General features: G+C 42.1%; 3 protein-coding genes across 8 annotated transcripts; 2 read left to right on the top strand and 1 right to left on the bottom strand.

The window, feature by feature from the left end:
* The first annotated feature begins 255 nt into the window (after positions 1 to 255).
* Lrr47 (Leucine-rich repeat 47) lies at positions 256 to 8,415 on the top strand. Of its 6 annotated transcripts, none has more exons than XM_045747636.2 (8): positions 256 to 323; positions 2,042 to 2,245; positions 4,134 to 4,266; positions 4,842 to 5,005; positions 5,815 to 6,045; positions 6,605 to 6,717; positions 7,425 to 7,604; positions 7,921 to 8,415. In XM_045747636.2, exons 2-8 carry the CDS (start codon positions 2,063 to 2,065, stop codon positions 8,156 to 8,158), a joined length of 1,242 nt encoding a protein of 413 aa, XP_045603592.2. In that variant the 5' UTR covers positions 256 to 323; positions 2,042 to 2,062; the 3' UTR covers positions 8,159 to 8,415. The 6 variants fall into 6 exon arrangements, with proteins under 6 accessions (XP_045603592.2, XP_045603591.2, XP_069186843.1 ...); XM_045747635.2 differs by having other exon boundaries at positions 280 to 327; positions 2,039 to 2,245; XM_069330742.1 differs by having other exon boundaries at positions 283 to 327.
* On the bottom strand, positions 8,244 to 16,955 carry LOC138368217 (mucin-5AC-like). The gene is made up of 4 exons (XM_069330741.1): positions 16,024 to 16,955; positions 13,245 to 13,400; positions 12,535 to 12,684; positions 8,244 to 12,148 (listed from the first exon to the last, which is right to left on the bottom strand). The coding sequence occupies exons 2-4, from the start codon at positions 13,398 to 13,400 to the stop codon at positions 9,773 to 9,775; spliced, it is 2,682 nt and encodes an 893-aa protein (XP_069186842.1). The 5' UTR covers positions 16,024 to 16,955; the 3' UTR covers positions 8,244 to 9,772.
* A 927-nt stretch (positions 16,956 to 17,882) lies between these two features.
* On the top strand, positions 17,883 to 21,364 carry LOC123761605 (uncharacterized). Its single transcript, XM_045747630.2, has 4 exons — positions 17,883 to 17,929; positions 19,069 to 19,167; positions 19,966 to 20,160; positions 20,757 to 21,364. Exons 2-4 carry the CDS (start codon positions 19,105 to 19,107, stop codon positions 20,982 to 20,984), a joined length of 486 nt encoding a protein of 161 aa, XP_045603586.2. The 5' UTR covers positions 17,883 to 17,929; positions 19,069 to 19,104; the 3' UTR covers positions 20,985 to 21,364.
* The last annotated feature ends 280 nt before the right edge of the window (positions 21,365 to 21,644 follow it).

The raw sequence follows: 21,644 nt of genomic DNA on the forward strand, positions 1-21,644 counted from the left end.
ACCAAAATATTTGATACATCTTAACGTCTCAAACAGCAAAATAAGAAATATGCTAACAATATCAATAATATAAATCATATTTAATATTATTAAAATAAAACAAAAATTTAAACAATGTTAATGTTTGCACTTATCCAATTTCTTTCTTTATTATACTTAACATGTTCAATAAGTTTAAAATTATATATTTTATTTACACAATTTTAATATATAGCTGTTGAATCTTGGTAAAACTGCTATATAATCTTCAGTTTGTAACCCGGAGTTAGTTTGTTAGTCAGAGTATTTTTGTTGTTAGTAGCGGCAAGTGTGAGGTGCAGGAGGCGGGTAAATAATTGTGGTTTAATAAGTTATCAAGATGTTTTCAACAATATTCTTTCAGCGTTCGTCCTTTCCAACATGGGCGACCCTTTTGGAAACGCGATACTTGAGTTAACCCATCCTATAGTTGGGTCTGTTTCCAACTGGGGGTTCGAATATCATCAGCAAATAAGATTGGTTTGAGGTGTTGAGAGGCATTTGGAAGGTCATTAATGTAGATGAGAAAGAGGAGAGGGCCAAGTATGCTGCCGTGTGGAACACCAATGTTTATGGGTAGTGTAAGAGAAATGGAATTATTCACAGAAACATACTGGCGTCTGTCAGTAAGGTAAGACTGAAGGCATTGCAGGGAGTGACCTCTGACTCCATAATGATGTAATTTAAGAAGAAGGTTTTGGTGGTTTACAGTGTCAAAAGCCTTATGTAGGTCCACAAATAACCCAACAGGAATCTCATTTTTATCAAGAGCTGTATGTATCAAGTTAATCATACTAATAAGTTCATCGTTAGTGCTTTTATTGGGTCTGAAACCATATTGGCAAGAGCTAAGTATATTAAGTTTGGCTAGATATGAGTAAAGCTGCTTGTAGATTAGCTTTTCAAATATTTTTGACAAAGTTGGCAGAATTGATATAGGCCTGTAATTGTTGACATCAGTGAGATCACCACATTTGTGGACTGGGGTTACTCGCTTTTTTTTAGAATATCCGGAAAGGTTTGGATTTAAAGTGATTTGTTGAAGAGCAATGCAATGGCAGGAGCTAGAAATCTGGAGGCTTTTTTGTAAATTAGAGATGGTATCTCATCAAGGGCGCTTGATGACTGACTGTTACTAGACAGAACCAGCAGTGTTTATCCTGATTTAAGTAGTAGAGTATTTGCATGGTTGTCAAGCCTCTACAGCATGACAGGACTAAGTTGAGTTGGTGAGGCAGGCAGTGGACATAGAGGCAGTACATATGTTGTGCCATCACTGCTGATATTGTCATGTAGTAAAGTATGAACACTGTCTTTACTGCTCCTCACACTAGCTCCATTGTAACGTTTTCCAGTTTATATTTTTATTTGTCAATATAAACTGTTGCAGTGCAACATTTTAAGTTAAAAATATATTTGACATTTTATTGCATGTATTTGTTTGTTCATCTAACAATGGATTATAGAAACATTTGTTCATGTAATATTGGATTATAGAAACACTAATATAGATTGTACTGTATTGCACATTTCAATAAGTATGGTATGAATAAGGTCCACATTATCACATCAAACATCACATACTTTTGTTAAATGCTGCATTACATTGAACTATTGTAACTTGAATTGATTCATACACATCAGGCTATAATAAGCACTCATGTCACACTACAGTAGTGTTTGAACATAATACAGTACAGTATACTGTACTAGATATTAGTGCTCTTCCTTTATGGCATACTGGACACATTACTTTTATAAATTTAACATAACCATGTACTAATGCTAATACAGTACTGTACTTTATATACATAAATTCTTGGTATTGTTCTGAAGCAAAGTTTTTAAGTTTAGAGGGGTTGTACTAGACTTAGGCATATAAATGAGCTTGTATGGACTTTTAGTTCAATGTGCTGTATTGGTCACATTAATATTTTCATAATGGTCTTGCCTTCATATTTACTAGTAGGCCTACATGTACTCTTAGACACTTCTTGTTCTGTATTGCATATAATTTCAGCAGATACAGTACTTTGAAAGCACAATGAGGATCAATTGTGAGGTTCTAGTAAGCAATAGAAAATTACCCTCTCTCAACATAAGCAATAAAAGAGGTGGCACAAGATCATCACTTGGGATTGGTCGTCCTCCAGGATCCAAGTCAGATGTGTCAAGCCTCTTTATTCACTTATGTACAGCTCAAAACAAACAAGGCACAAAATATAAGGTAACAGTATTCTTAATTTCATTACCACACTTTCTATAATTTCTTATTAAATAACCTGTTATTAAAGTAAGTTTGCATATATAATTTAAGATTAATGAAATGTAGGTATTAATTGAAATTGTTTGTCCAATTGGCATAAATGTGGTATTTGAGAATATATATGTGCTCAAAGCTGTCAGTAGGCTAGAATATTATGTAGTATTCTATAGTGCATTTAATATTATGAACACTCTTTCCTAAAGCCTAAAATAGTCATTTCTGTATAGAACCCCTCTGGCTCCCCAGAGCTTACTGGGCTAATATGTATGTATTAGACTGTGGCATTAGTCAATTCGATTGGAGTTCTATGCCTACCAGGGACCACGAGCCAGAACCTGGCCCCCCTCAGAGAGGCACGAGGAGCAATGGCCTATAGAAACCCCCATGTGGTTGGAAGCATTCCATTTCTGTCATCGACCGATTTAGGCACCCAGAAAGGTAGGCTGGTAAAGGTAAAAAAATCCTGAAACAAACACCACTTGGTTAAAAATTGCCAAAAGCCGAACAATCAAGCCAAACTCCCAATCTGAAAGCAAGCAAACAAGCATGATGTCACGACCGCCACCGTGCGGCTGTCTGCGCAGCTGTCTGCGCAGCTCCCCCCCTCCCCAGAAAGGGGAAGAGGAACCCCAGACCTCTGTGCCCGCTATCCAACCCCAGTTCTGAGGCTGATGTGTTGAGTGGCGGTCATTCGACTCTGGTTCCTGTCTCTTTGGTTAGAGGTCACACAGTCAGCAGACAATGCTACCTCCCTCACCACCAAGATTACTCCTCCCACTACAGCGCTAATTTTCACAACAATCCTGCTATTATCAGAATCCTGGTATTCTGGATTAGTAGGATCCAGAATACCAGGGCGTGTCTGCTCGCCCGGGTTGGCTCTTTCCCGGCTCGCCAGGTTTGGGTTCCTGGTTCCCTGGCGGATGTTCCTTCTGGTTCCTTGACAACCTTGGTTTCAGGCGCTGCTTGAAACTACATGCTGTGGCTTATTGCCTGTGTGCCACGGCCTCTGTGACCCTGGACACGCTTTGGGTTGACCCGGGTTCCCTTCGTCCCTGCTCCAGGGTTCGAGTCTCCCGGGTCATCTGCGGGGATCATGTGATGTTGCCATTTGTTTTGCTTTCTGGTTCGGGCGTGTGGTTTCCACCTCACGGGTTTGTCCGTTTTTTTGTCCTTGGCTTTGGGTAGTTTACTCCGGGGAGCCGAAGGGGATCACCCCCCCCCCCAGAAAACCAGCAATATAATGAAACTCCATTTTCTAGGGAAGTCCCGGAGTCTCCCCGGCAATCCTCCCTCCCCACTGGTCGGCGGTGTTTCACATGTTTTTAACATCCAGCCTCAGAACTGCAGGGTGGATTGTCGTCTCGTCACATAAGCCGTGCCGCAGACATGCGGCACGGCTTATGTGACATCATGCTCGTTTGCCCGTTTTCATTTGGGGAGTTCTGTCCACCCGTTTGTCTATTTTTGTCGTTTTAACCAGAATAGGGGTTTGGTTTGGGGGTGCTTGCCTTTCTTGGGGCCTGTCCTGGTCGATGGCAGATATAGAATGCTCCAAACCCCTTGTGCATTTCTATAGACCATTGCTCCTCGTGCCTGTCTGAGGGAAAGGCCAGGTTCTGGCCGTGGTCCCTGGTAGGTCTAGAACTCCACCCACATCAACTGATGCCAAAAGTTAGGACTATCCCTATCAGCCTGGATAGCTCTAGTGATCTTCCAGAACTCACCCAGAAAATGGAGTTTGCCATATTTTGTATTTTGGAAAGGTTACTTTTATATTTGGTCTTTATAATGGTTGTTCTTATTATTTATAATTAAAAATGATTTAAAATTGTATTTGCTTTTCTAGATTGTTGGAAATATTGAGGCAGTATTTACAAAATGTGTCGGTGAAGGAAAATTTACAATTCGCTTCAAGGACCCAGCACATGATCTCTGCATTAAAGCTGATCCTGTTTTGGCTAAAAGCTTTCTACATACATGTAAGTTCATATTGAAATTTACTGTTAAATGATTTTTGCAGGAAACTACAGAAGTAAGTAGTTTATTCAATCATGATTTGGCTATTTCTTAAGATCATACTGTATGAGTTCGCTTATTCGAATTTCACTTAACTGGATATTTGGGTTATTCAGCCAAAATTGCATCTGAATAATTTTCTGGCAAACTTCACAATATCCAGATAGGAATCCGGATAACCAAAGGTTTGGCCGGATAACGTAGACTGGCACAAGAGTCTTAAGTCAAGTCTGGATAATTCTCTGGCAAAACTTCTCCATATCTGGATAGATATCCGAATAATGATATAGGTCTGTAATTGTTTCTGTTGATACTGCCACTTCCTCCGCCTTGAATATGTAGAAAGTGGTGGCCTATGTGATTAGTGCATTTTAATGTTTTGTCACATATTTTACAAAATGTGGAATTAAGTTAATAGCAATCTTCATAATTTTCTATGTTGGCATGTTTAATTAATGTTTTACAAAATTGTAGCCCTATTGATAAACAAAAAGTTTAACAGATTACCAATGTGTTTTAACAAATTTTAATTCTGCAGTAAAGCTGGGACTCCAGAATAAAGACATTGACAAGCTTCATCTTTCCAATCTTGCTCCAGTAAAGCAAAGCCAAGTTGAAAAACCGAAGACAAAACTGATCATTGAAAGTAAACAAGATTATCCAATTACAACAGCTTTCCCATATTCTCTGGAGCTACTCAAGGCAAGTTAAACTAATAAGGTACTGCACATCATTTTATCAAAAGTTCTGTATATAAAGTATGTACAGTACAGTAGTTATGCAGACGATGAGTCACAATAACATGGCTGAAATATGTTGATCAGACCACACACTAGAAAGGGACGACGACATTTTGGTCCATCCTGGACCATTCTCAAGTTGATTGTAATGAGGAATGGAGGTGAAGGAAATAGAGAGGTGAGGAGAAGAAAATTTTAGAGGAAGAAAAAGCAAGGAAAGGTATGAAAGTTAATGTGTAATAAAGGGGGATAGTAATAGGAATAAGAACATAAGAACAAAGGCAACCGCAGAAGGCCCACTGGTCCACACGAGGCAGTTACTATTTATACTGCCCAATAAGAAGGAGAGAGTAATAGGAATAAGAAGGGGATAGTAATTGGAATTAGCAAGAGATCGTAAGAGAAAACAATGGAAAGAAAAAGAAAAAGGAAAGAGAAAGAAAGATAAATGGATGGGTAAGATTATGTTAGGTCATGTTTGTTAGAAAGTTTAGAGTATTTGAGTATATACTGTGAAAGGGAAGAGTCAACAGCAACAAAGCCAGGACTCTAAGTTCATGTTGGGTACGTTGTGTATTAGAGCCGATTCAACGAGACGCAGAAAATGGCATTTCATTACATTCAATGCTTTTTTTTTTAATTTTTTAGTTTTATTAACTCGATACACTCCAACCTTCGACAGTCACAGATATTCTCTCATAGATATTAATGGAGGAATTCTTCTTTTTCTTTGCTTTTGATGACAGGATAATACTATTCTTTTTATTTCAGATTTGTGATGTTCAGCTAAACCGAGTTGAGAACCGTATAATAAAACTGAAAAGATTACACAGTTTAGACCTGAGTCACAATCTAATTAAGGAGTTGCCAACAAAAATGAATGAAATGCACTGTCTTTCAACGCTTCAATTGTCTTTTAACAACATTACACATATCAATCATCAGCTCTTCAGTGGGAGACTCTCCCACACACTCCATTTTCTGGATCTGTCAAACAATAAGGCAAGTTGCAATCAAATAAGATTAGACTGGTTTTGTACAGTTTTTGAGTAAGGCACTTGGTAGTTTCCTTAGGCAAGTTCATGCTCTTCCCATAGACAGTTTTGCACTATCAGGGCTTTGGATACAGTGGGGATACTGTATTTTCAGATGTCTGCACTGGGATATAGAATGCTCCAAATCACATGTGCATTTCTATGGGCCATTGCTCCTCGTGCCTCTCTGAGGGGGAGGGGGGGGGCAGGTTCTGGCTTGTGGTCCCCGGTAGGCCTAGAACTCCATTGTACATATCAACCTGTATAGCTCCGGGGAGCCTCCGGGACTCGCCCAGAAAATGGCATTTCATTACATTCAACGCTGGTTTTTTGAAGTTGCTTAATTGCAGGAAGAGTGGGCTGGTTATTGAACATAAGCGATTTGCTATTAATAATTGCAAGCTTTGTCTGTCAAGAAATGTGGCTTTATTACAGATATTACTGGTATATTCATAATTAGTACATGTATATGGAGTGCACTGTATTATCTTTATTCATATAAATTTATTTTTTCTCTTTGCGTGTAGATTGAATACCTTCCACACACTTTGGGGCAGTTGCATAGTCTTGTCAGCTTGAGACTTGATGGGAATATTTTATGCAAACTTCCTGTCTCCTTAGGCAAGCTCACCAGACTCAGGTAAGGAAGTTAATTTTCTTGCTTGTATAATTATCGGAGCTGTAAATTCAGCACTCTTTGATTACCATTTAACATTTTACCTTAAATTGCATATTATTTTCTGGGAGGTTCCTGAACTCGTCTAGCCAAACCTTAGGGAGATGCACCAGGCCTCAGACTCACCCTTGCTTTCCAGGAGCATGGACGAGATTCTGGCTCTGCAAGGCAAGGTTAGCTTGGGGATCACAGATCAAACCAAAACTGAGGACACTTCCCAGAAAGCATAAGCAAACAAGCAAACTACTGCTTGAAGAAAGTTGCGTATCAGAAGGCAATGATTCAAACAATTATTGCTTCAATATAGACACCTTAACCATGATGCACTTTGGTGATAAATAACCTAAAAAAGAAAATTATTCAGAAAACTAGATCTGGTCCAAAATGATACGATTCAGATTTTGGAGGTTACAGTGTGTAAAAATGATAATCAAGCTATATAATATATATACGAATGTACATATATATATATATAATATATTATTACATTTGGTGATTATGTAAAGTTATGATAGAAAACGTATTGGATTTGTGTCTTCATTAAACTGTACAGTATAGTATATTTAATTTGATGATTGATGAAGATTAAGTCGCCACAAGAGGTGGCCCGTAGTTATTTGTGTTCAGTTTCTAACAAAGCACTTATTAATCTATTGTCCCATTTGTAATAGATACCTCACTGCTGGCAACAATAAGCTGGTTGAACTACCAGCTTCAATCAGGCACCTTAAACTGGATTCTATGGATGTGTTTGGCAATCCATTCTCCAGCCCTCTTGGTCTAGTCAGAGACAGCATTACAGGAGTCCCATGTTTGAAAGAAATCTCATCTGCATACTGTGTTACAAGAGGGTAATATATTTGTTATTGATTTGTCATCCCTAGGTTTGGCTTATTTAGACAGTGTGGTTCCATGAATGTAGTGCATGCATGTAGTGTAGTGCATTCACAATCTTTTTGTGGTAGCTTTGAACATAACCAGTTTAAAGATTATATATTTTTGTAATTTAAACTTGACACTATCTTATTGTGCAAGGATGAATACTTTATCTGAACTTGATCATTCTCCTTCTAACATCTGTAAATGTACTCTCCAAAACAGTATAATATATTTTGTAAAAAAGTATGTTGCATGATGCTATTGTTGTGATTTTTTGCCATCTTTCAGATTATGCCCCACTGCTGCAGAGATTCCAGCAACTTTAGTGGAATACCTTCAAGCTTGGGTGAAATGCCTCTGTGGCAAGATTTGTTATGAATCACACATTCTCGCATGCATATCTCTTAACCTTAAGCTGATAGCCTCTGGACTTATCATAGGCAATGTTTACCAAACGTCAGCCCCTGCTATTGCAACTCTGTGCTCTAAAAAATGTTTTGACAAGTTTTCTAAAACATGTTCCTAATAATAGTACAGTTTCCCAAGTTTTGTTGCAAGACTAAGTTTTAATTTGCGCATGTTAGGTTGAATGGAGGAATGACAAGTGAAAATAATTTTAACTTTTTATTTTGTATGAATATACCATACTGTATAAGGTACTGTACCATACCTTAGCAGATCTAAAATAAGAACCAATCAATTGTAATAATTTGTAAGGCACAAATAATTAAGTACAAATAATAAAAGTGTTAATGATAAAGTAAAATAAATAATTTTCAAAGATGATATAGTTTTAATTTTGTGCCCCTCCCTGTCCAGCGCGTTGTTGCCGTGGAGGGGCTTGGTGGGCAGCTGCCGGAGTGCGATGCTCCTTAAGGCAGTCCTCTGCCCCTTTTGTCGCCTTATGCTCCTGCTGCTGTCCTCTCTAATTCTGCTGGACACCTTTTCCTTTTCCTTATGTTTCGTTTTTCTTCCCCCTCTTCTCGTATCTGCTTGTCGTTTCCTGCCGACCTTTTGCTTGTTTTGGTTATTCTTTTGGACTTCTTCTATTTTGACGCCTGGGTGCTTGAGGCATACTCTTGCACCCGTAGAACTGTAGTACCCAACGTCGCGAGCGAGGGGAACCTTTTATTGTCAATCCTCCTTTCGTCACTGAACCCGATCTCGACGAACTGACGGTTCTTAAGGTGGCGTTTGTGGGGTGTATACTTATGACACACCCCTAGGGGGCCCCGAGATGATCGGCGATAGCTTCCTGTTGGGTGTCTTGCCTCTAATTTTGGCTCCATGGCGGGTATGGGGGCACATTCGTGAACGAATGTTTTTCCTTTTCGTACCTATGTCGCATTCTGTTCCTCTTTTACCTTCTCAGGCTCGTGGGGTGGGTGACCAAGCCCCCGAGTCGGACCATGTTGGAAGACCGGGCTCTGTAGCCCCCGCTGCGTTAGACCCCGATCTTGCTCCTCCTTTGACCTCTCTGACTACTCCCCTCGGCTCCCCTCCCTCCTCTGTGGTTGGGTCCCCCAAGCCCCCAGTGGTGACCACCTCGTCCCCTGGCACGGCTCAGTCTTTAGTTGTGACTACTGCGCCTTTTAACCCCTCTCTCTCTGGGGGTTCTCAACGTTGTTCCTTACTTAAACGCCGATGCCGAAGTCCTTACTTAAAATGTATTTTATTGTTCATATTGTCCATTTAATTACGATACCAAGATGAGAGTCACCTACCTTTCATGTTTTAGTTTAGTTCATTTATTATGCACCACATACCCATCTTGTGGGCGGTAGTGAAAAGGGTTACAGAGGCACATAATGGGCTCAGGGACTGAACCCCACAATTCATTTAGCTAAGCAAGTTACAATCTTGATGAGCTAGTTATAAAATTCAATATAAGTCGTCACATCAACAATGGGATCGAGATCGACCACAAGTACAGTTTCTAAATTAAGCAACTGACATGTGGAGAGCTAGTGTCACAATTTATATGTTTGTCCTGCACACCGCCCCCCATCCAGTGGGCAGCGGTGGATAGGTTACAATCACTTAATTACTACCTACAGTTTGCAAACTGGGGATATTTTGCCTTTCATGTTATGTAATTATAGCAGCATTTCACAAACACAGTTTGCAATACCTAAGATGTTTAGTAATCATAATCATACTCGTAGTTATCAGGATCAAAATTGAAAATCTCTGCTAGTTCAGCATGACTAAAGTCTCCGTTTTCATAGAAGGACTTCAAGCGGTTGCGCACTTCGATGTCACTGAAGACATCAGGAAAGGGCGGGGGTTCGTATGGCTCCTCCCAGGTGGCGTCTGGCTCCTCCACCGAAGGGTGGTGGGGCTTGTGTGGGGTAGTGTCCCCAGCTTCAGTGACTTCCACACTTTGATAAGTCCTTCCTGTTCTTGGTAAAGCTGTTGTGGTGGGTGTAGTTGTTGTTGTGGTGGTGGGTGGAGTTGTTGTTGTGGTGGTGGATGGAGTTGTTGTTGTGGTGGTGGATGGAGTTGTTGTTGTGGTGGTGGGTGGAGCTGTTGTGGTGGGTGGAGCTGTTGTTGTTGTGGTGGGTGGAGCTGTTGTTGTTGTGGTGGGTGGAGCTGTTGTTGTTGTGGTGGGTGGAGCTGTTGTTGTGGTGGGTGAAGCTGTTGTTGTTGTTGTGGTGGGTGGAGCTGTTGTTGTGGTGGGTGGAGCTGTTGTTGTTGTGGTGGGTGGAGCTGTTGTTGTTGTGGGTGGAGCTGTTGTTGTGGTGGGTGGAGCTGTTGTTGTTGTGGTGGGTGGAGCTGCTGTTGTTGTGGTGGGTGGAGCTGTTGTTGTTGTGGTGGGTGGAGCTGTTGTTGTTGTGGTGGGTGGAGCTGTTGTTGTTGTGGTGGGTGGAGCTGTTGTTGTTGTGGTGGGTGGAGCTGTTGTTGTTGTGGTGGGTGGAGCTGTTGTTGTTGTGGTGGGTGGAGCTGTTGTTGTTGTGGTGGGTGGAGCTGTTGTTGTTGTGGTGGGTGGAGCTGTTGTTGTTGTGGTGGGTGGAGCTGTTGTTGTTGTGGTGGTTTGTGGAGTTGTTGTGGTGGTGGTAGTGGGTGGAGTTGTTGTTGTGGTGGTAGTGGGTGGAGTTGTTATTGCTGTAGTGGTGGATAGAGTTGTTGTTGTAGTGGTTGTAGGTGTTGCTATTGTTCTGGGTGAAGTTGCTGTGATGGTTATGGGTGGAGTTGTTGTGGGTGTTGTTATTGTTGTGGGTGTTCTTATTCTTCTAGGTGAAGTTGTTGTGGTGGTTGTGGGTGGAGTTGTTGTTGTGAAGGGAGTTGTTATTGTTGCTGTTGTAGTGGGCAGAGTTAAGGGAGTTGTTGTTGTTGTTGTGGTGCTGGGTGTAATTATTGTTGTTGCTGCTGTGGGTGAAGTTGTTATTATTGTGGTGGTTGTGGGTGGAGTTGTTGTTGTGGCTGTGTTGGGAGTTGTTATTGCTGTGGGTGGAGTTGTTATGGTTGTAAAGAGAGATGTTATTGTTGTAAGTATTGTGGGTGTTGTTGTGGTTGTTGGTTGTGCAGTTATGATTATTGAGGGTTCTCCTGATGCAAATTTTGTCGTGGTTGTAAATGGTGAGAGTTCCCATGATGGAGATTCAGTCGTGGTTGTCGCGGGTTCTGTTGTTGCTGTTGCAAGCTCCGTTGACTTCGCAACACCTTCACCGATCTTTTTATCATCTAGATCTGCATCAAGGATTTCTCCAGCTGGAAGACAGACATCGCAGCGCTCAGCTGAACGAAAACTCTCATCTGTAACATTTTTATCCTCTTCTGTGTCCTCAATTGAACGGGAACCCTCGTCTGTAACATCTTTACCCTCTTCTGTGTCCTCAACTGAACGGAAGACCTCTGTAACCACCTTGCCCTCTTCTGTGACTTCGAGTCCAGGGAGGCCATCATCCCCATCATTAGGGACATCGAGTGCTTTGCCTTCAGCGTCCTCTGCTACAGTATGTAAGGAAGCAGACTTGTTTGCTAGAAGGCCTTCGTTCTGGAGTACTTCACTAACAGATAAAGAATTATTTTCCACGGAGGAGCCAGCTATCCTGTTACCCATGAAGCTGATATTGATGCCCAGTTTTTTCATGAGTGCCAAGGCCTTCTCATCCCCAGCTTCCAATTTCGTCTTCAGGCGGTTGGTCACAATACGAAATTTTTCATCAGCGCCAGTAAATCTTAAACGTATTTTACCAAATCCTTCTTTGACAGCGGTGCCAAAGCGTTGTGCTCCCTTTTTAATAGAACGACCTGCGCTCAGAATTCCTTCTTTGGTAGCATTTCCTCCAGCGATGAAGACTTTCCCAACAGCTGCTAATCCGACGTCGTATGTCCGCCTCGCTCCTACGAACTCTGTCTTTACTTTCTTAGCGGCTTTAGAGATCTTGTTTTTTACAGATGAATACAGTAACTTCCATTTACTGGGTTTCGGTGTGGTGGTGATGGAGAAAGTGGTGCCCATTTTTTGAGGAGGTACTGTGGCAGCATCGAGTCCCACCGTTGTTTCGTCGCTCTGAAATGCCGTCAACACTTAGTATCTATTTTGGATTATATTAATACAGAATAGCAAACTTGTATGTAAAGTAACTGTAAAGATATGATTTCTTGTTGTTGGGGACAAGAAGCCTATAGGCTTATTAAGGTCTCCCTAGGTTAAAGCCTGACATCTCTTAGGTTGCAATCCACAACAGTTGCCTTGCTCACAGGTACATATTTGCTGCTAGGTGAACAGATACATCAGGTTTAAGGAAACGAGCCCGGGAGTGAAACTCGTGTCTAGTTTGTTATGAGCCGACTGCGCTAATAACTACAATATAGGTCATTGTTTGAAGTCCATATAATGTAGGGTGAAATATACTTCTAAAAATGTTACAACCTGCTTAACGCGGGCTGCGATACCTTCTTATTGTGAGAGGGAAGCCACCATCTCCATCTGTTTGGTCCCTTAGTGGTGGGTGTCGGCGCTGACGCCGAAGTGGTCACGCTGTGTGGTGGTCGCGTGGTGTGGCTGCTCTCTTGCTCTCTCGCCGCACTTGCTTCCTTCTTCCCCTGCAATGCCACCAGTTCACATACTTTCTGCTTCTGGTCATACATATCCAAGCACGAGTTTGTTATATGCAACTTGAGAAGCAGTCACAAGAGAACAGATTGGAGTTGAACATGGTAATAATTTACATAATTATTGGTGACGAGGATGTGAATTTTGAAAGTAGTAAGAATCTGTGAAATTGAAGTTAGATCAAACAGAAATTGAAGTTAAAATAAAACAATACGAGAGTAGGTTTTGATGTTCAATAGTAAATTTGAGGGATGAGAGAATTTGTCCATGAAAGATGATAAGAATGGCAACGATCCGGAGAGAATGAAATATGAGATAAACGTATAAAAGGCGAGATAAAGTACAAATAATTACAATACATTTAAAGACCTGAGTGGATGACATTCTAGATAAGGGGTTACAAAATTACGTCACAATTTATAGGTGAAGCTAGGAACATTAGTTTTCCTATTCGTATAGAAAATGCAGAATGAAGCGAGCAGACAAATGAGACCGGGGTGATTATGCTGGTGATAAGGGTTTAATAGATAATGAGCTACCAAATACTTACCCAAAACCAGAGGAGTTGGCGCCTCCCCTGACCTGACAACCGGGACTCATCTCCGGAGGACGACGCCAGTTGGACTTTGGGTCTTGAAGGCCGAGCCTGAAGGTGGGTGGCCAGAAGCATCACCGCCACCCACGCCCACACCGCCCACATCCGCATCTGGAAGATAAGTGTCAGGTCGCCTGCTGTTAGATTCATGTTATTTCATAAAAACTATCCAATCTGTGCTTAAAGTTCCCAACCAACACCCATCTCTGTTTTGATCTCTAACGATAACCTGGCTGCTTGCTACTTTTACATTGCCTGGTGTTGAGTATGTTTGTTTTAGTCTCGTATGTTTTGGAAAGTTAGAGTTCAATAGTTATCCGGTTCCAGTGTTTGACCCTCGCTCAATATTAACCTTAATAATAAATATATCTAAGAGATGTAGCCACATTCGTCCAGCTATACAAGCAGACAAGAGTCACTACACCGAGTGACATTGTTCATTGTTCGAGGAACAATGTAATACATTTAACTAAAGAAAGAAGAAAGCGAGGGAGGAAGAGGAGACTGGAGTGAAGGTGGGGGTTGAGGGTTCGGGTCGGGTCAGTCCCAGTTAAGGACCAGTGCACTCCCCGCCCTGCTGATTGTCATGCTCATGTCACAGCCACGTCACGCATTGGAAACCTCCAGAGTACGCATGTGTAAGGACACAACAACACATTCTAGTCCACATATGACGGTGCACAACACACAAGAATGTACTCTACTGATCGTAGAGTAGAGTACATTCCATACATACTTTAGGAAACAAATTAAAATCTAAAATATAATCCCACCAAGAAAATATTTATGATTCGTTCAAGTCCTAAATGTCCGAAGCGGACCTCCATTTTGAGTTTGGGCTATGATATCTAAGATCTGAGGTTGTTTACCTTTTTGAAATGTTGCAGTTGAGAAGCTATACGTTGATACTATCCTACCGAAGTGACTTGTCATTACGATAATACTAGACCACTCTTATGTGTCGCATATGTCGTATTTGGAATGCATGTCCAACTCAATTTCAGGCTTATCACATGCAGATTTTGCTGACTTGTCTGTGTCGTCATGCTGGACAACACCTGTAGTGAGATGGTATCCATACAAATGAGACTGAAACTCTTGCTCTTAGCATTAATAATATTGTTTATAATGTATGTTACAACATTCTTAGTATCTATTTTACATGTCGGGGTTTTAAGGGCCTGAAGAGCTGACTTTGAATCACAGAAAATTACTCCTCCACTGTTCTTCAGTGAGTTAGTGGCAAGTTGCAATGCAGCTAATTCTGCATGTGTGTGGAGCTGAGCCGGGGAGTCTCACACTTGTGGTCTGTGTACATATGTTATTTGTGTATATTCTACAGGCTGCTGCAGTGCGACCTGTTGACATTTGGACAGACCCATCAGTGCTCGTGCGGCCGTAAGTTATTTATACAGGATTCAACTGTTTCAAGTGTTGTTGCTTTCAGGAGTGTTGGGTTTCGTTGGTACGTTGCATACAATAGGAATATTTAGTTTAATCAGATTGGCAACAATTCAACTCAACCAGCTTGCATATAGGTTGCCCGCTGGTACATTGGCAACACTCCCGCCTACATACAGCACTAATCAGTTAGGGTGATGTTGGATCTCTCGTCACCCTTACACAGAAGGTAGTATTGAGCTGCTCAACTCTTTCACATATGGTTGAGAGTTTCAGCTCCTCCCTCATGTTGATGATTCTTGTGCATCTGGGGGCTCCAAGAATTATCCTCATGGCTCAGCAACATGTAGTATTAGCTGGTAAATTTAATTGCGTCATGGCAATGATATCCCCGTTTTCTTCCGAGGAAAATTCCACTGCAATTCGTTTTCTTTGCATGAATAACTTGGTACAAAAACAGCAGTAATAGTATCTGCATATTGTATTAAATGTTAGTAAATGACATCTTTTTTCCTACATTGGTAATGTTCTTTAGCGTATTTTAGCATTGGTGATAGAGTTGGTGCTCGGAAATGTTTGGCAAATATGATGTTTATAGTGTTATTACTATTGCCACACGACGCTGTATTTTACACTTGTCTTCCGCATTAGATGTGAACAACCACAACACCACCCAAACCATATCACCACCCCAACCACACTCGTGTAAGTAGGTCTAGGTTCGTACGATTATAGTTTAGTAAAATCACTTAATATTAAACGCTTGTCCAAACTGAATGTAAGGGCCACTGTACCTGGAATGTTATCGCCACACCCAACACCAGTGTACTGGCGTTCGTCAATGTGGGTCATCCACATGTGTGTCGCCCAGGCGTTCGGATGACCTTAGTTTGCTTAATAATGTACGAGGTCACTTTAAATTTTGTAAAGTTGTTATCTTGTGTCTTTCTAATATCAATACTAAATTTTGTGCACAATATCTCATTTGTTCTACGCTGTTGCCTGGGTTTGTTGCCAAACAACCAATTTGTCTGAAGTAGACTTTTCTAATTGGTAATATTAATTCCATCTTAACGACCATGTAGGCCTACATATGTTTATTAGGACTGTAGGCCGCACGATCATGTAGGCCTGCACACGTTCGTAAGGATCTAAGCTATACGAAGCATTATCTTAGCTGTCGGAGCACTGATCTTGGCGTGGTCAAGCCTTCATCACACGGTCACAGGAGAGGCCGGCCACCCAGTACACGAGGACAATGTCCAGGCTAGACACAATATACATTTAAGCCTCCATAAAGAAGATTCAACAAGTATAAATCAAAGATGAATACCTTAACTGTGCAGGGAGAGAGTCTGTGAGTGGGGAGTCGACCAGACGAAGGCGGCTCTGCGTGCTGCCCGTCCTCCTGGGAGTCCCCAAGACTTTGTCGGATCTTGTTTTCGTTGATGATAGTGCAGTGTTGCTGTTGCTTCCTCAGGTAGTGTTGCTTCCTCAGGTGTTGCAGGTGGGAGGATCAGAGCTGCGGCTGCTGTTATGGACAAATATTTTAAATTGAAGCAATGCAATAAGTAATTATGAAGCTGGTATGTCTACGCAGCACCAAGTTACTGGCGCTGCAGCCACGGAAGTTACTGGTGTTGAAGGCCACGGAAGTTACTGGCGTTGCAGCCACGGAAGATATTGGTCTACGCAGCACCAAGTTACTGGCGCTGCAGCCACGGAAGTTACCGGTGTTGCAGCCACGGAAGTTACCGGTGTTGCAGCCACGGAAGTTACCGGTGTTGCAGCCACGGAAGTTACCGGTGTTGCAGCCACGGAAGTTATTATTATTTTTTTTTTACAGGGATATTCCTGCGCGGGCCCTAAGCCTCTGGCTGGCCCACTAAGTGTTGCTTGTTTCTGTTTTACTTGGGCGGAGTATGAGTATTTATTCCTCGTATGGTCGCTAAGTTATTAGTGTTGCAGCCACGGAAGATATTGGTGTTGCAGCCAGGAAAGTTGCCGGTGTTGCAGCCACGGAAGATATTGGTGTTGCAGCCAGGAAAGTTGCCGGTGTTGCAGCCACGGAAGTTACTAGTGTTGAAGGCCACGGAAGTTACTGGTCAAAGACCGGAGTGTTGGCGGGACACAGAAGACAACTGGCTCGCCTCCTGGGTCAGAGTGAACTACATCAACGAGGCCTGTGCTGGCGGCGGCTGCCAGGGCGAGGAGCTGCCACTAGCTGCCATGCTCACCCCGGTGCACAGTCTTAGCCTCAAGTATAATTTAGTCCCTTTGTTAATTTATGACTTTGACTCATTATCAATATGATTTTCCCCAGTCTTCTCCCCGTAAGCTGAATTACTTAATTATCTCTCCGTAACTGGCTTAAGACAGCTAATGGCTTCAACTACCATTAACTGCCTCAAACCTATCATTACACAGCAAACACCAGCCATCACACAATAACCAAATCACTGTTCACAAGCAACACATACAGTGACACTGAATAAATCTCAAAGATATGCTAAACATACACACTTCACTAACATTAGCCTGTCCTCCGTACATTTAATAAAGCTTATACAGTAATGCTACCTCAAACTTATCCTAGAGGTATCCAGCAGAACCTACAGACATTGCAAAATTACAAATATATCTTCTGTATTGCCCGACTACGACAACCTATGTACAAACACGGTGCATATCAGGCATGTGACATTCTCTCAGTTGTCACATTGAGTTGATATTTATATGTGCAATATGCACATTACTAAGATCACTTCGATCAGCTCAAACAGACGATCTAGTGATAGTTTGTCAGTATCCACCTTTGATCGCACTTAGTGCCAGCACCACTCACACTTAGTGCCAGCACCACTCACACTTAGTGCCAGCACCACTCACACTTAGTGCCAGCACCACTCACACTTAGTGCCAGCACCACTGAGCAACTGCACTGATGTAAGTTGTACCGAGGCAAGTTGTTATTGTGCTTGACGATTACATGGCTGGTAATATTAGACTTCCAAATGGTACACAGTAAGAGACGGAGAGAGAGAGAGAGAGAGAGAGAGAGAGAGAGAGAGAGAGAGAGAGAGAGAGAGAGAGAGAGAGAGAGAGAGAGAGAGAGAGAGAGAGAGAGAGACAAAGGAACTCATTGTTATCAGGTGGAGAGAGCCAGAGAGAGAGAGGGAGAGGGAGAGAGAGAGGGAACCACAGGTGCCGCCCCACACTTCCTCATCAACACCTGTCAGGTAAGCTACTCTCACCTATCTCGTTCCCCACCTACTTCATTTATTAATGTTTTCATCCTTCATCGGTCTCATTCCTCCTCATCATGATGAGAAAGTGCTGAGTCAGTATAGATATATAGACATTCTCCAAAAGAGAACAATGGAATGTATAGAATATGGATTGTTGTGCAATGTAAATGATGACGTTATGGAGGGCACACCAAGCAGTAGAACAGGCAGAGAGAGAGAGAGAGAGAGAGAGAGAGAGAGAGAGAGAGAGAGAGAGAGAGAGAGAGAGAGAGAGAGAGAGAGAGAGAGAGAGAGAGAGAGAGAAAGAGAGAGAGAGAGAGAGAGAGAGAGAGAGAGAGGGGGGGGGGAGGGGCAGGCCATAAGGCTAACCTAACCTGCCAATAACCTAAATAAGCATTTCTAGCCTTATATATGTGATCTTAGACCTAATTTAGCACATATATACTACAGTATACTAGGCATAGGAAATTATATATTTTATTCTTGTCTTCTTTATAGGTTTCTCTACAAAATAAATAGTACGCAACATTTTTTTAATCAGTTTTCTTAGTTTAGTTCATTTATTATGCACCCCATACCCATCTTGTGGGCGGTAGTGGAAAGGGTTACAGAGACACATAATGGGCTCAGGGACTGAACCCCACAATTCATTTAGCTAAGCAAGTTACAATCTTGATGAGCTAGTTACAAAATTCAGTATAAGTCTTATACTATAGGTTTTTCCTTCAAGTTAGAATGTTCGTCCTGTTTGCTCAGTGGAGCTACTTATAACACCGGTTGATGCTAGGCTTTGTTTACGTTCCTGAGTTTGTCTTGGGTTACAACCGTGTTACGTGTTAATTAATTTCTGCTACTTACGGGAGTACGGGGCATATCCTATACTCGTCCTGCGAGTGATAGTTTGCTGTGCACCCCCATACTCATCCTGTGAGCAGTAATTGTGCACCCCATACTCATCCAGTGATCAGTAGTTCTGCACCCCATACTCATCCTGTGAGCAGTAGTTGTGCACCCCATTATCATCCTGTGAGCAGTAGTTGTGCACCCATTCTCATCCTGTGAGCAGTAGTTTGTTGTGCACCCCATACTCATCCTGTGAGTGATAGTTTACTATAGAGCATTATATACAGCTGTGGTGGTGTGGCCTGAGGTTCGTCACCAACAAGATGGTGAGCTGCAACTTGCCTTACCTCCGCAGTGCGTCGGGAATTTTCAAGATCATAGAAATTGTGAGTTGACTTTTGTTTTGTTTTGGGGTTTAGGATAAATATTGACTTAAAAAAGTTTCATAATACATAAGTGGAATAAGATGAACATCTAGATGTGAACTGGTGACTGCTGTTTAGAGAATATCTTCTGTCAGGGCTGAGGAGAGGCCTTAAAGCCTAATATAAAATTTTATGATACTGCGGCCTTCAAAAGCAATTTAATATTCGTGTGAAATACTAGTCAAACCTTGTATAATGAACAATACGATTATAACAACTGAATTGAAAATTTGCAATGCTTTAATAGTCAGACCTGTAACTAAATAACTATGCTAATGTAATCTTCGACTCAGAAAATATTTATCTTTTTCTTCCTATTTTTTTTATTTTATTTTGATATAATAAAGTGTATTTAAATGCACGAGTAATGCTTAAGATAATTAAATAAATAAGAAAATTTCAGCCGGGGCTGACTTAATGTTGTATATTAAAATGGTGAGGTTAGAGAGGCAGAAATACATTTAAAAAGATATAGAGAGAGAGGCAGATAGATACATGCCCAGGTAAGGCCAGCCATGTAAACTATGATTAACCGAGGAATGGGAGCACATAACAACTGGCTTTGTGAACCATGTCTCTGGCTTAAAGCAGCTGTGTGAGGAGTCTCTTCCTCAGGTTTAACAGGTAGATGGGGGCAGTTAGCCGGCATCTGCCTCCTTCCCTTCTGTGAGCATCTGAGCTATAGGCATGTGGTTGACTATAAACAGTATTATCCCCCCGCCTAACACCCGTACTTAGCCACCACAACTAACACACCAGGTGAGCGTAAGTGTGTCTCTGGGGTTGTTCCGTGGCGTGCCCCTCACCTTCGGTGCCCCACACGACACCTCCCCCAAGGTGGGCACAGATGCTGACTTCTTCGCCGGAGGAGTCATGGTGGCCGCCCTCCTCATATCGCCGCTCTTGCTCCTACTCTACACTCTAGGCATCATCCGCGTCCAGCAGACCATCTTGGTGAGGGACCCTCTTCTCGTGGGGCTTTGTGGGGAGGTCATGTTATGAGGGGAAAGGTCATATTGTCTCTAGAAGGTAATTATTAGGCCTCGTGGGATTATGAGTGACCACTGTGGGGTCATGAGTACCAGTGTGGTACTCATGAATCAGCTAAATTTCCTTAATAAACTTTTCGGTGATTCTATCTTATACATTGATGTACACATAATATGTGATGTGCATTTATTATATTTTGAAAAAAATAACTTGATAATCTCATCTAATCTAAATAAGTCTGACTAAACCAAATTGAACCAATATTAAATAATAACTCAAATTACATTATGTAAAAAGTTTTAATGTCTTGTCCCTGGGTAGCAAATGTCATTTTATAATTGTTTATGCCTCTAAAATATAGAAAATAACAATTATTCCTCTCAAACTTTGCGTTGACCTTCGCCTTTGATCGACAGCTTAGGGAAGATGTCTTGAAGGTTACCTGGAGGCTGTCGACGCCTTATCTAGACCTGTGACAATTTGCCACAGATCTAGATAAATTTATTTAAATTTATGTTGGGACAGTGTATGACGTAGTGAAGCCTCTCTCTCTCTCCCAGGAGCTGGCGATCAGTTTCCTGCTCTTCAGCTTTTTGTTCATATCGGGATCGATGGGGCTCGCCTTCTGGCACTCTCCATCCTCAGAGTGGTCGTCCCACAAGGCTGAGGGCATCTCCATGTCTGTCTTTCTGTATGTAGCAGCAGTCGCCTACACCCTCGACACGGTCCTCAACGCCAAGAACTACTGCTGCGGACCCAAGAATATCCCTAACGAGTCAACCGCCTAGACCCAAGAACCCCATTAACAAGGCCATTACCTATACCCAAGAATCGACTTCGCGAGTTCATCGTCTATACCCCAATTTCCCAGTCACTGACCCCTCTTTGAGATCCAAGAAACCCGCTAAAGAGTAAGTCTTGAATATAGTACATTACAAAGGCAGTTGACTCCCTGTTCAGCCCCACTCAAGAGTTAACTACCTGTAGTCCTATACCAAAGAACGCCCCCTCTCTCCCACTCCACGCTCACTATGCACAGCGGTATATCAACAACTCCGCACAGACACGCGCACACACACACACACACACACACACACACACACACACACACACACACACACACACACACACACACACACACACACACACACACACACACACACACACACGCATCACATCTTCCTGAGTTGGAGATTCTCGTCAGATACTTGTCACAAAGTCTGCCACAATACATAAATAGAGACTAAGCACTGATGGCCTGGCCAGTAGCTATGGGGTAACGAAGACAAAGCTTCACCCTTGGCTAGGAAAGGGAACTATCAGGCGAAAGCCTGATCCCTTCCACTTGGAAGGGATCAGGATTAGGATTTGGGATGGGACGTTGGTAAGGAATGGCGCCTAACCACTTTGTCACTCTCGGGGGGTTGAACGCCGACCTGCATGAAGCG

Source organism: Procambarus clarkii, chromosome 24 (genome assembly GCF_040958095.1).
Source record: "Procambarus clarkii isolate CNS0578487 chromosome 24, FALCON_Pclarkii_2.0, whole genome shotgun sequence".
NCBI lineage: Eukaryota > Metazoa > Arthropoda > Malacostraca > Decapoda > Cambaridae > Procambarus > Procambarus clarkii.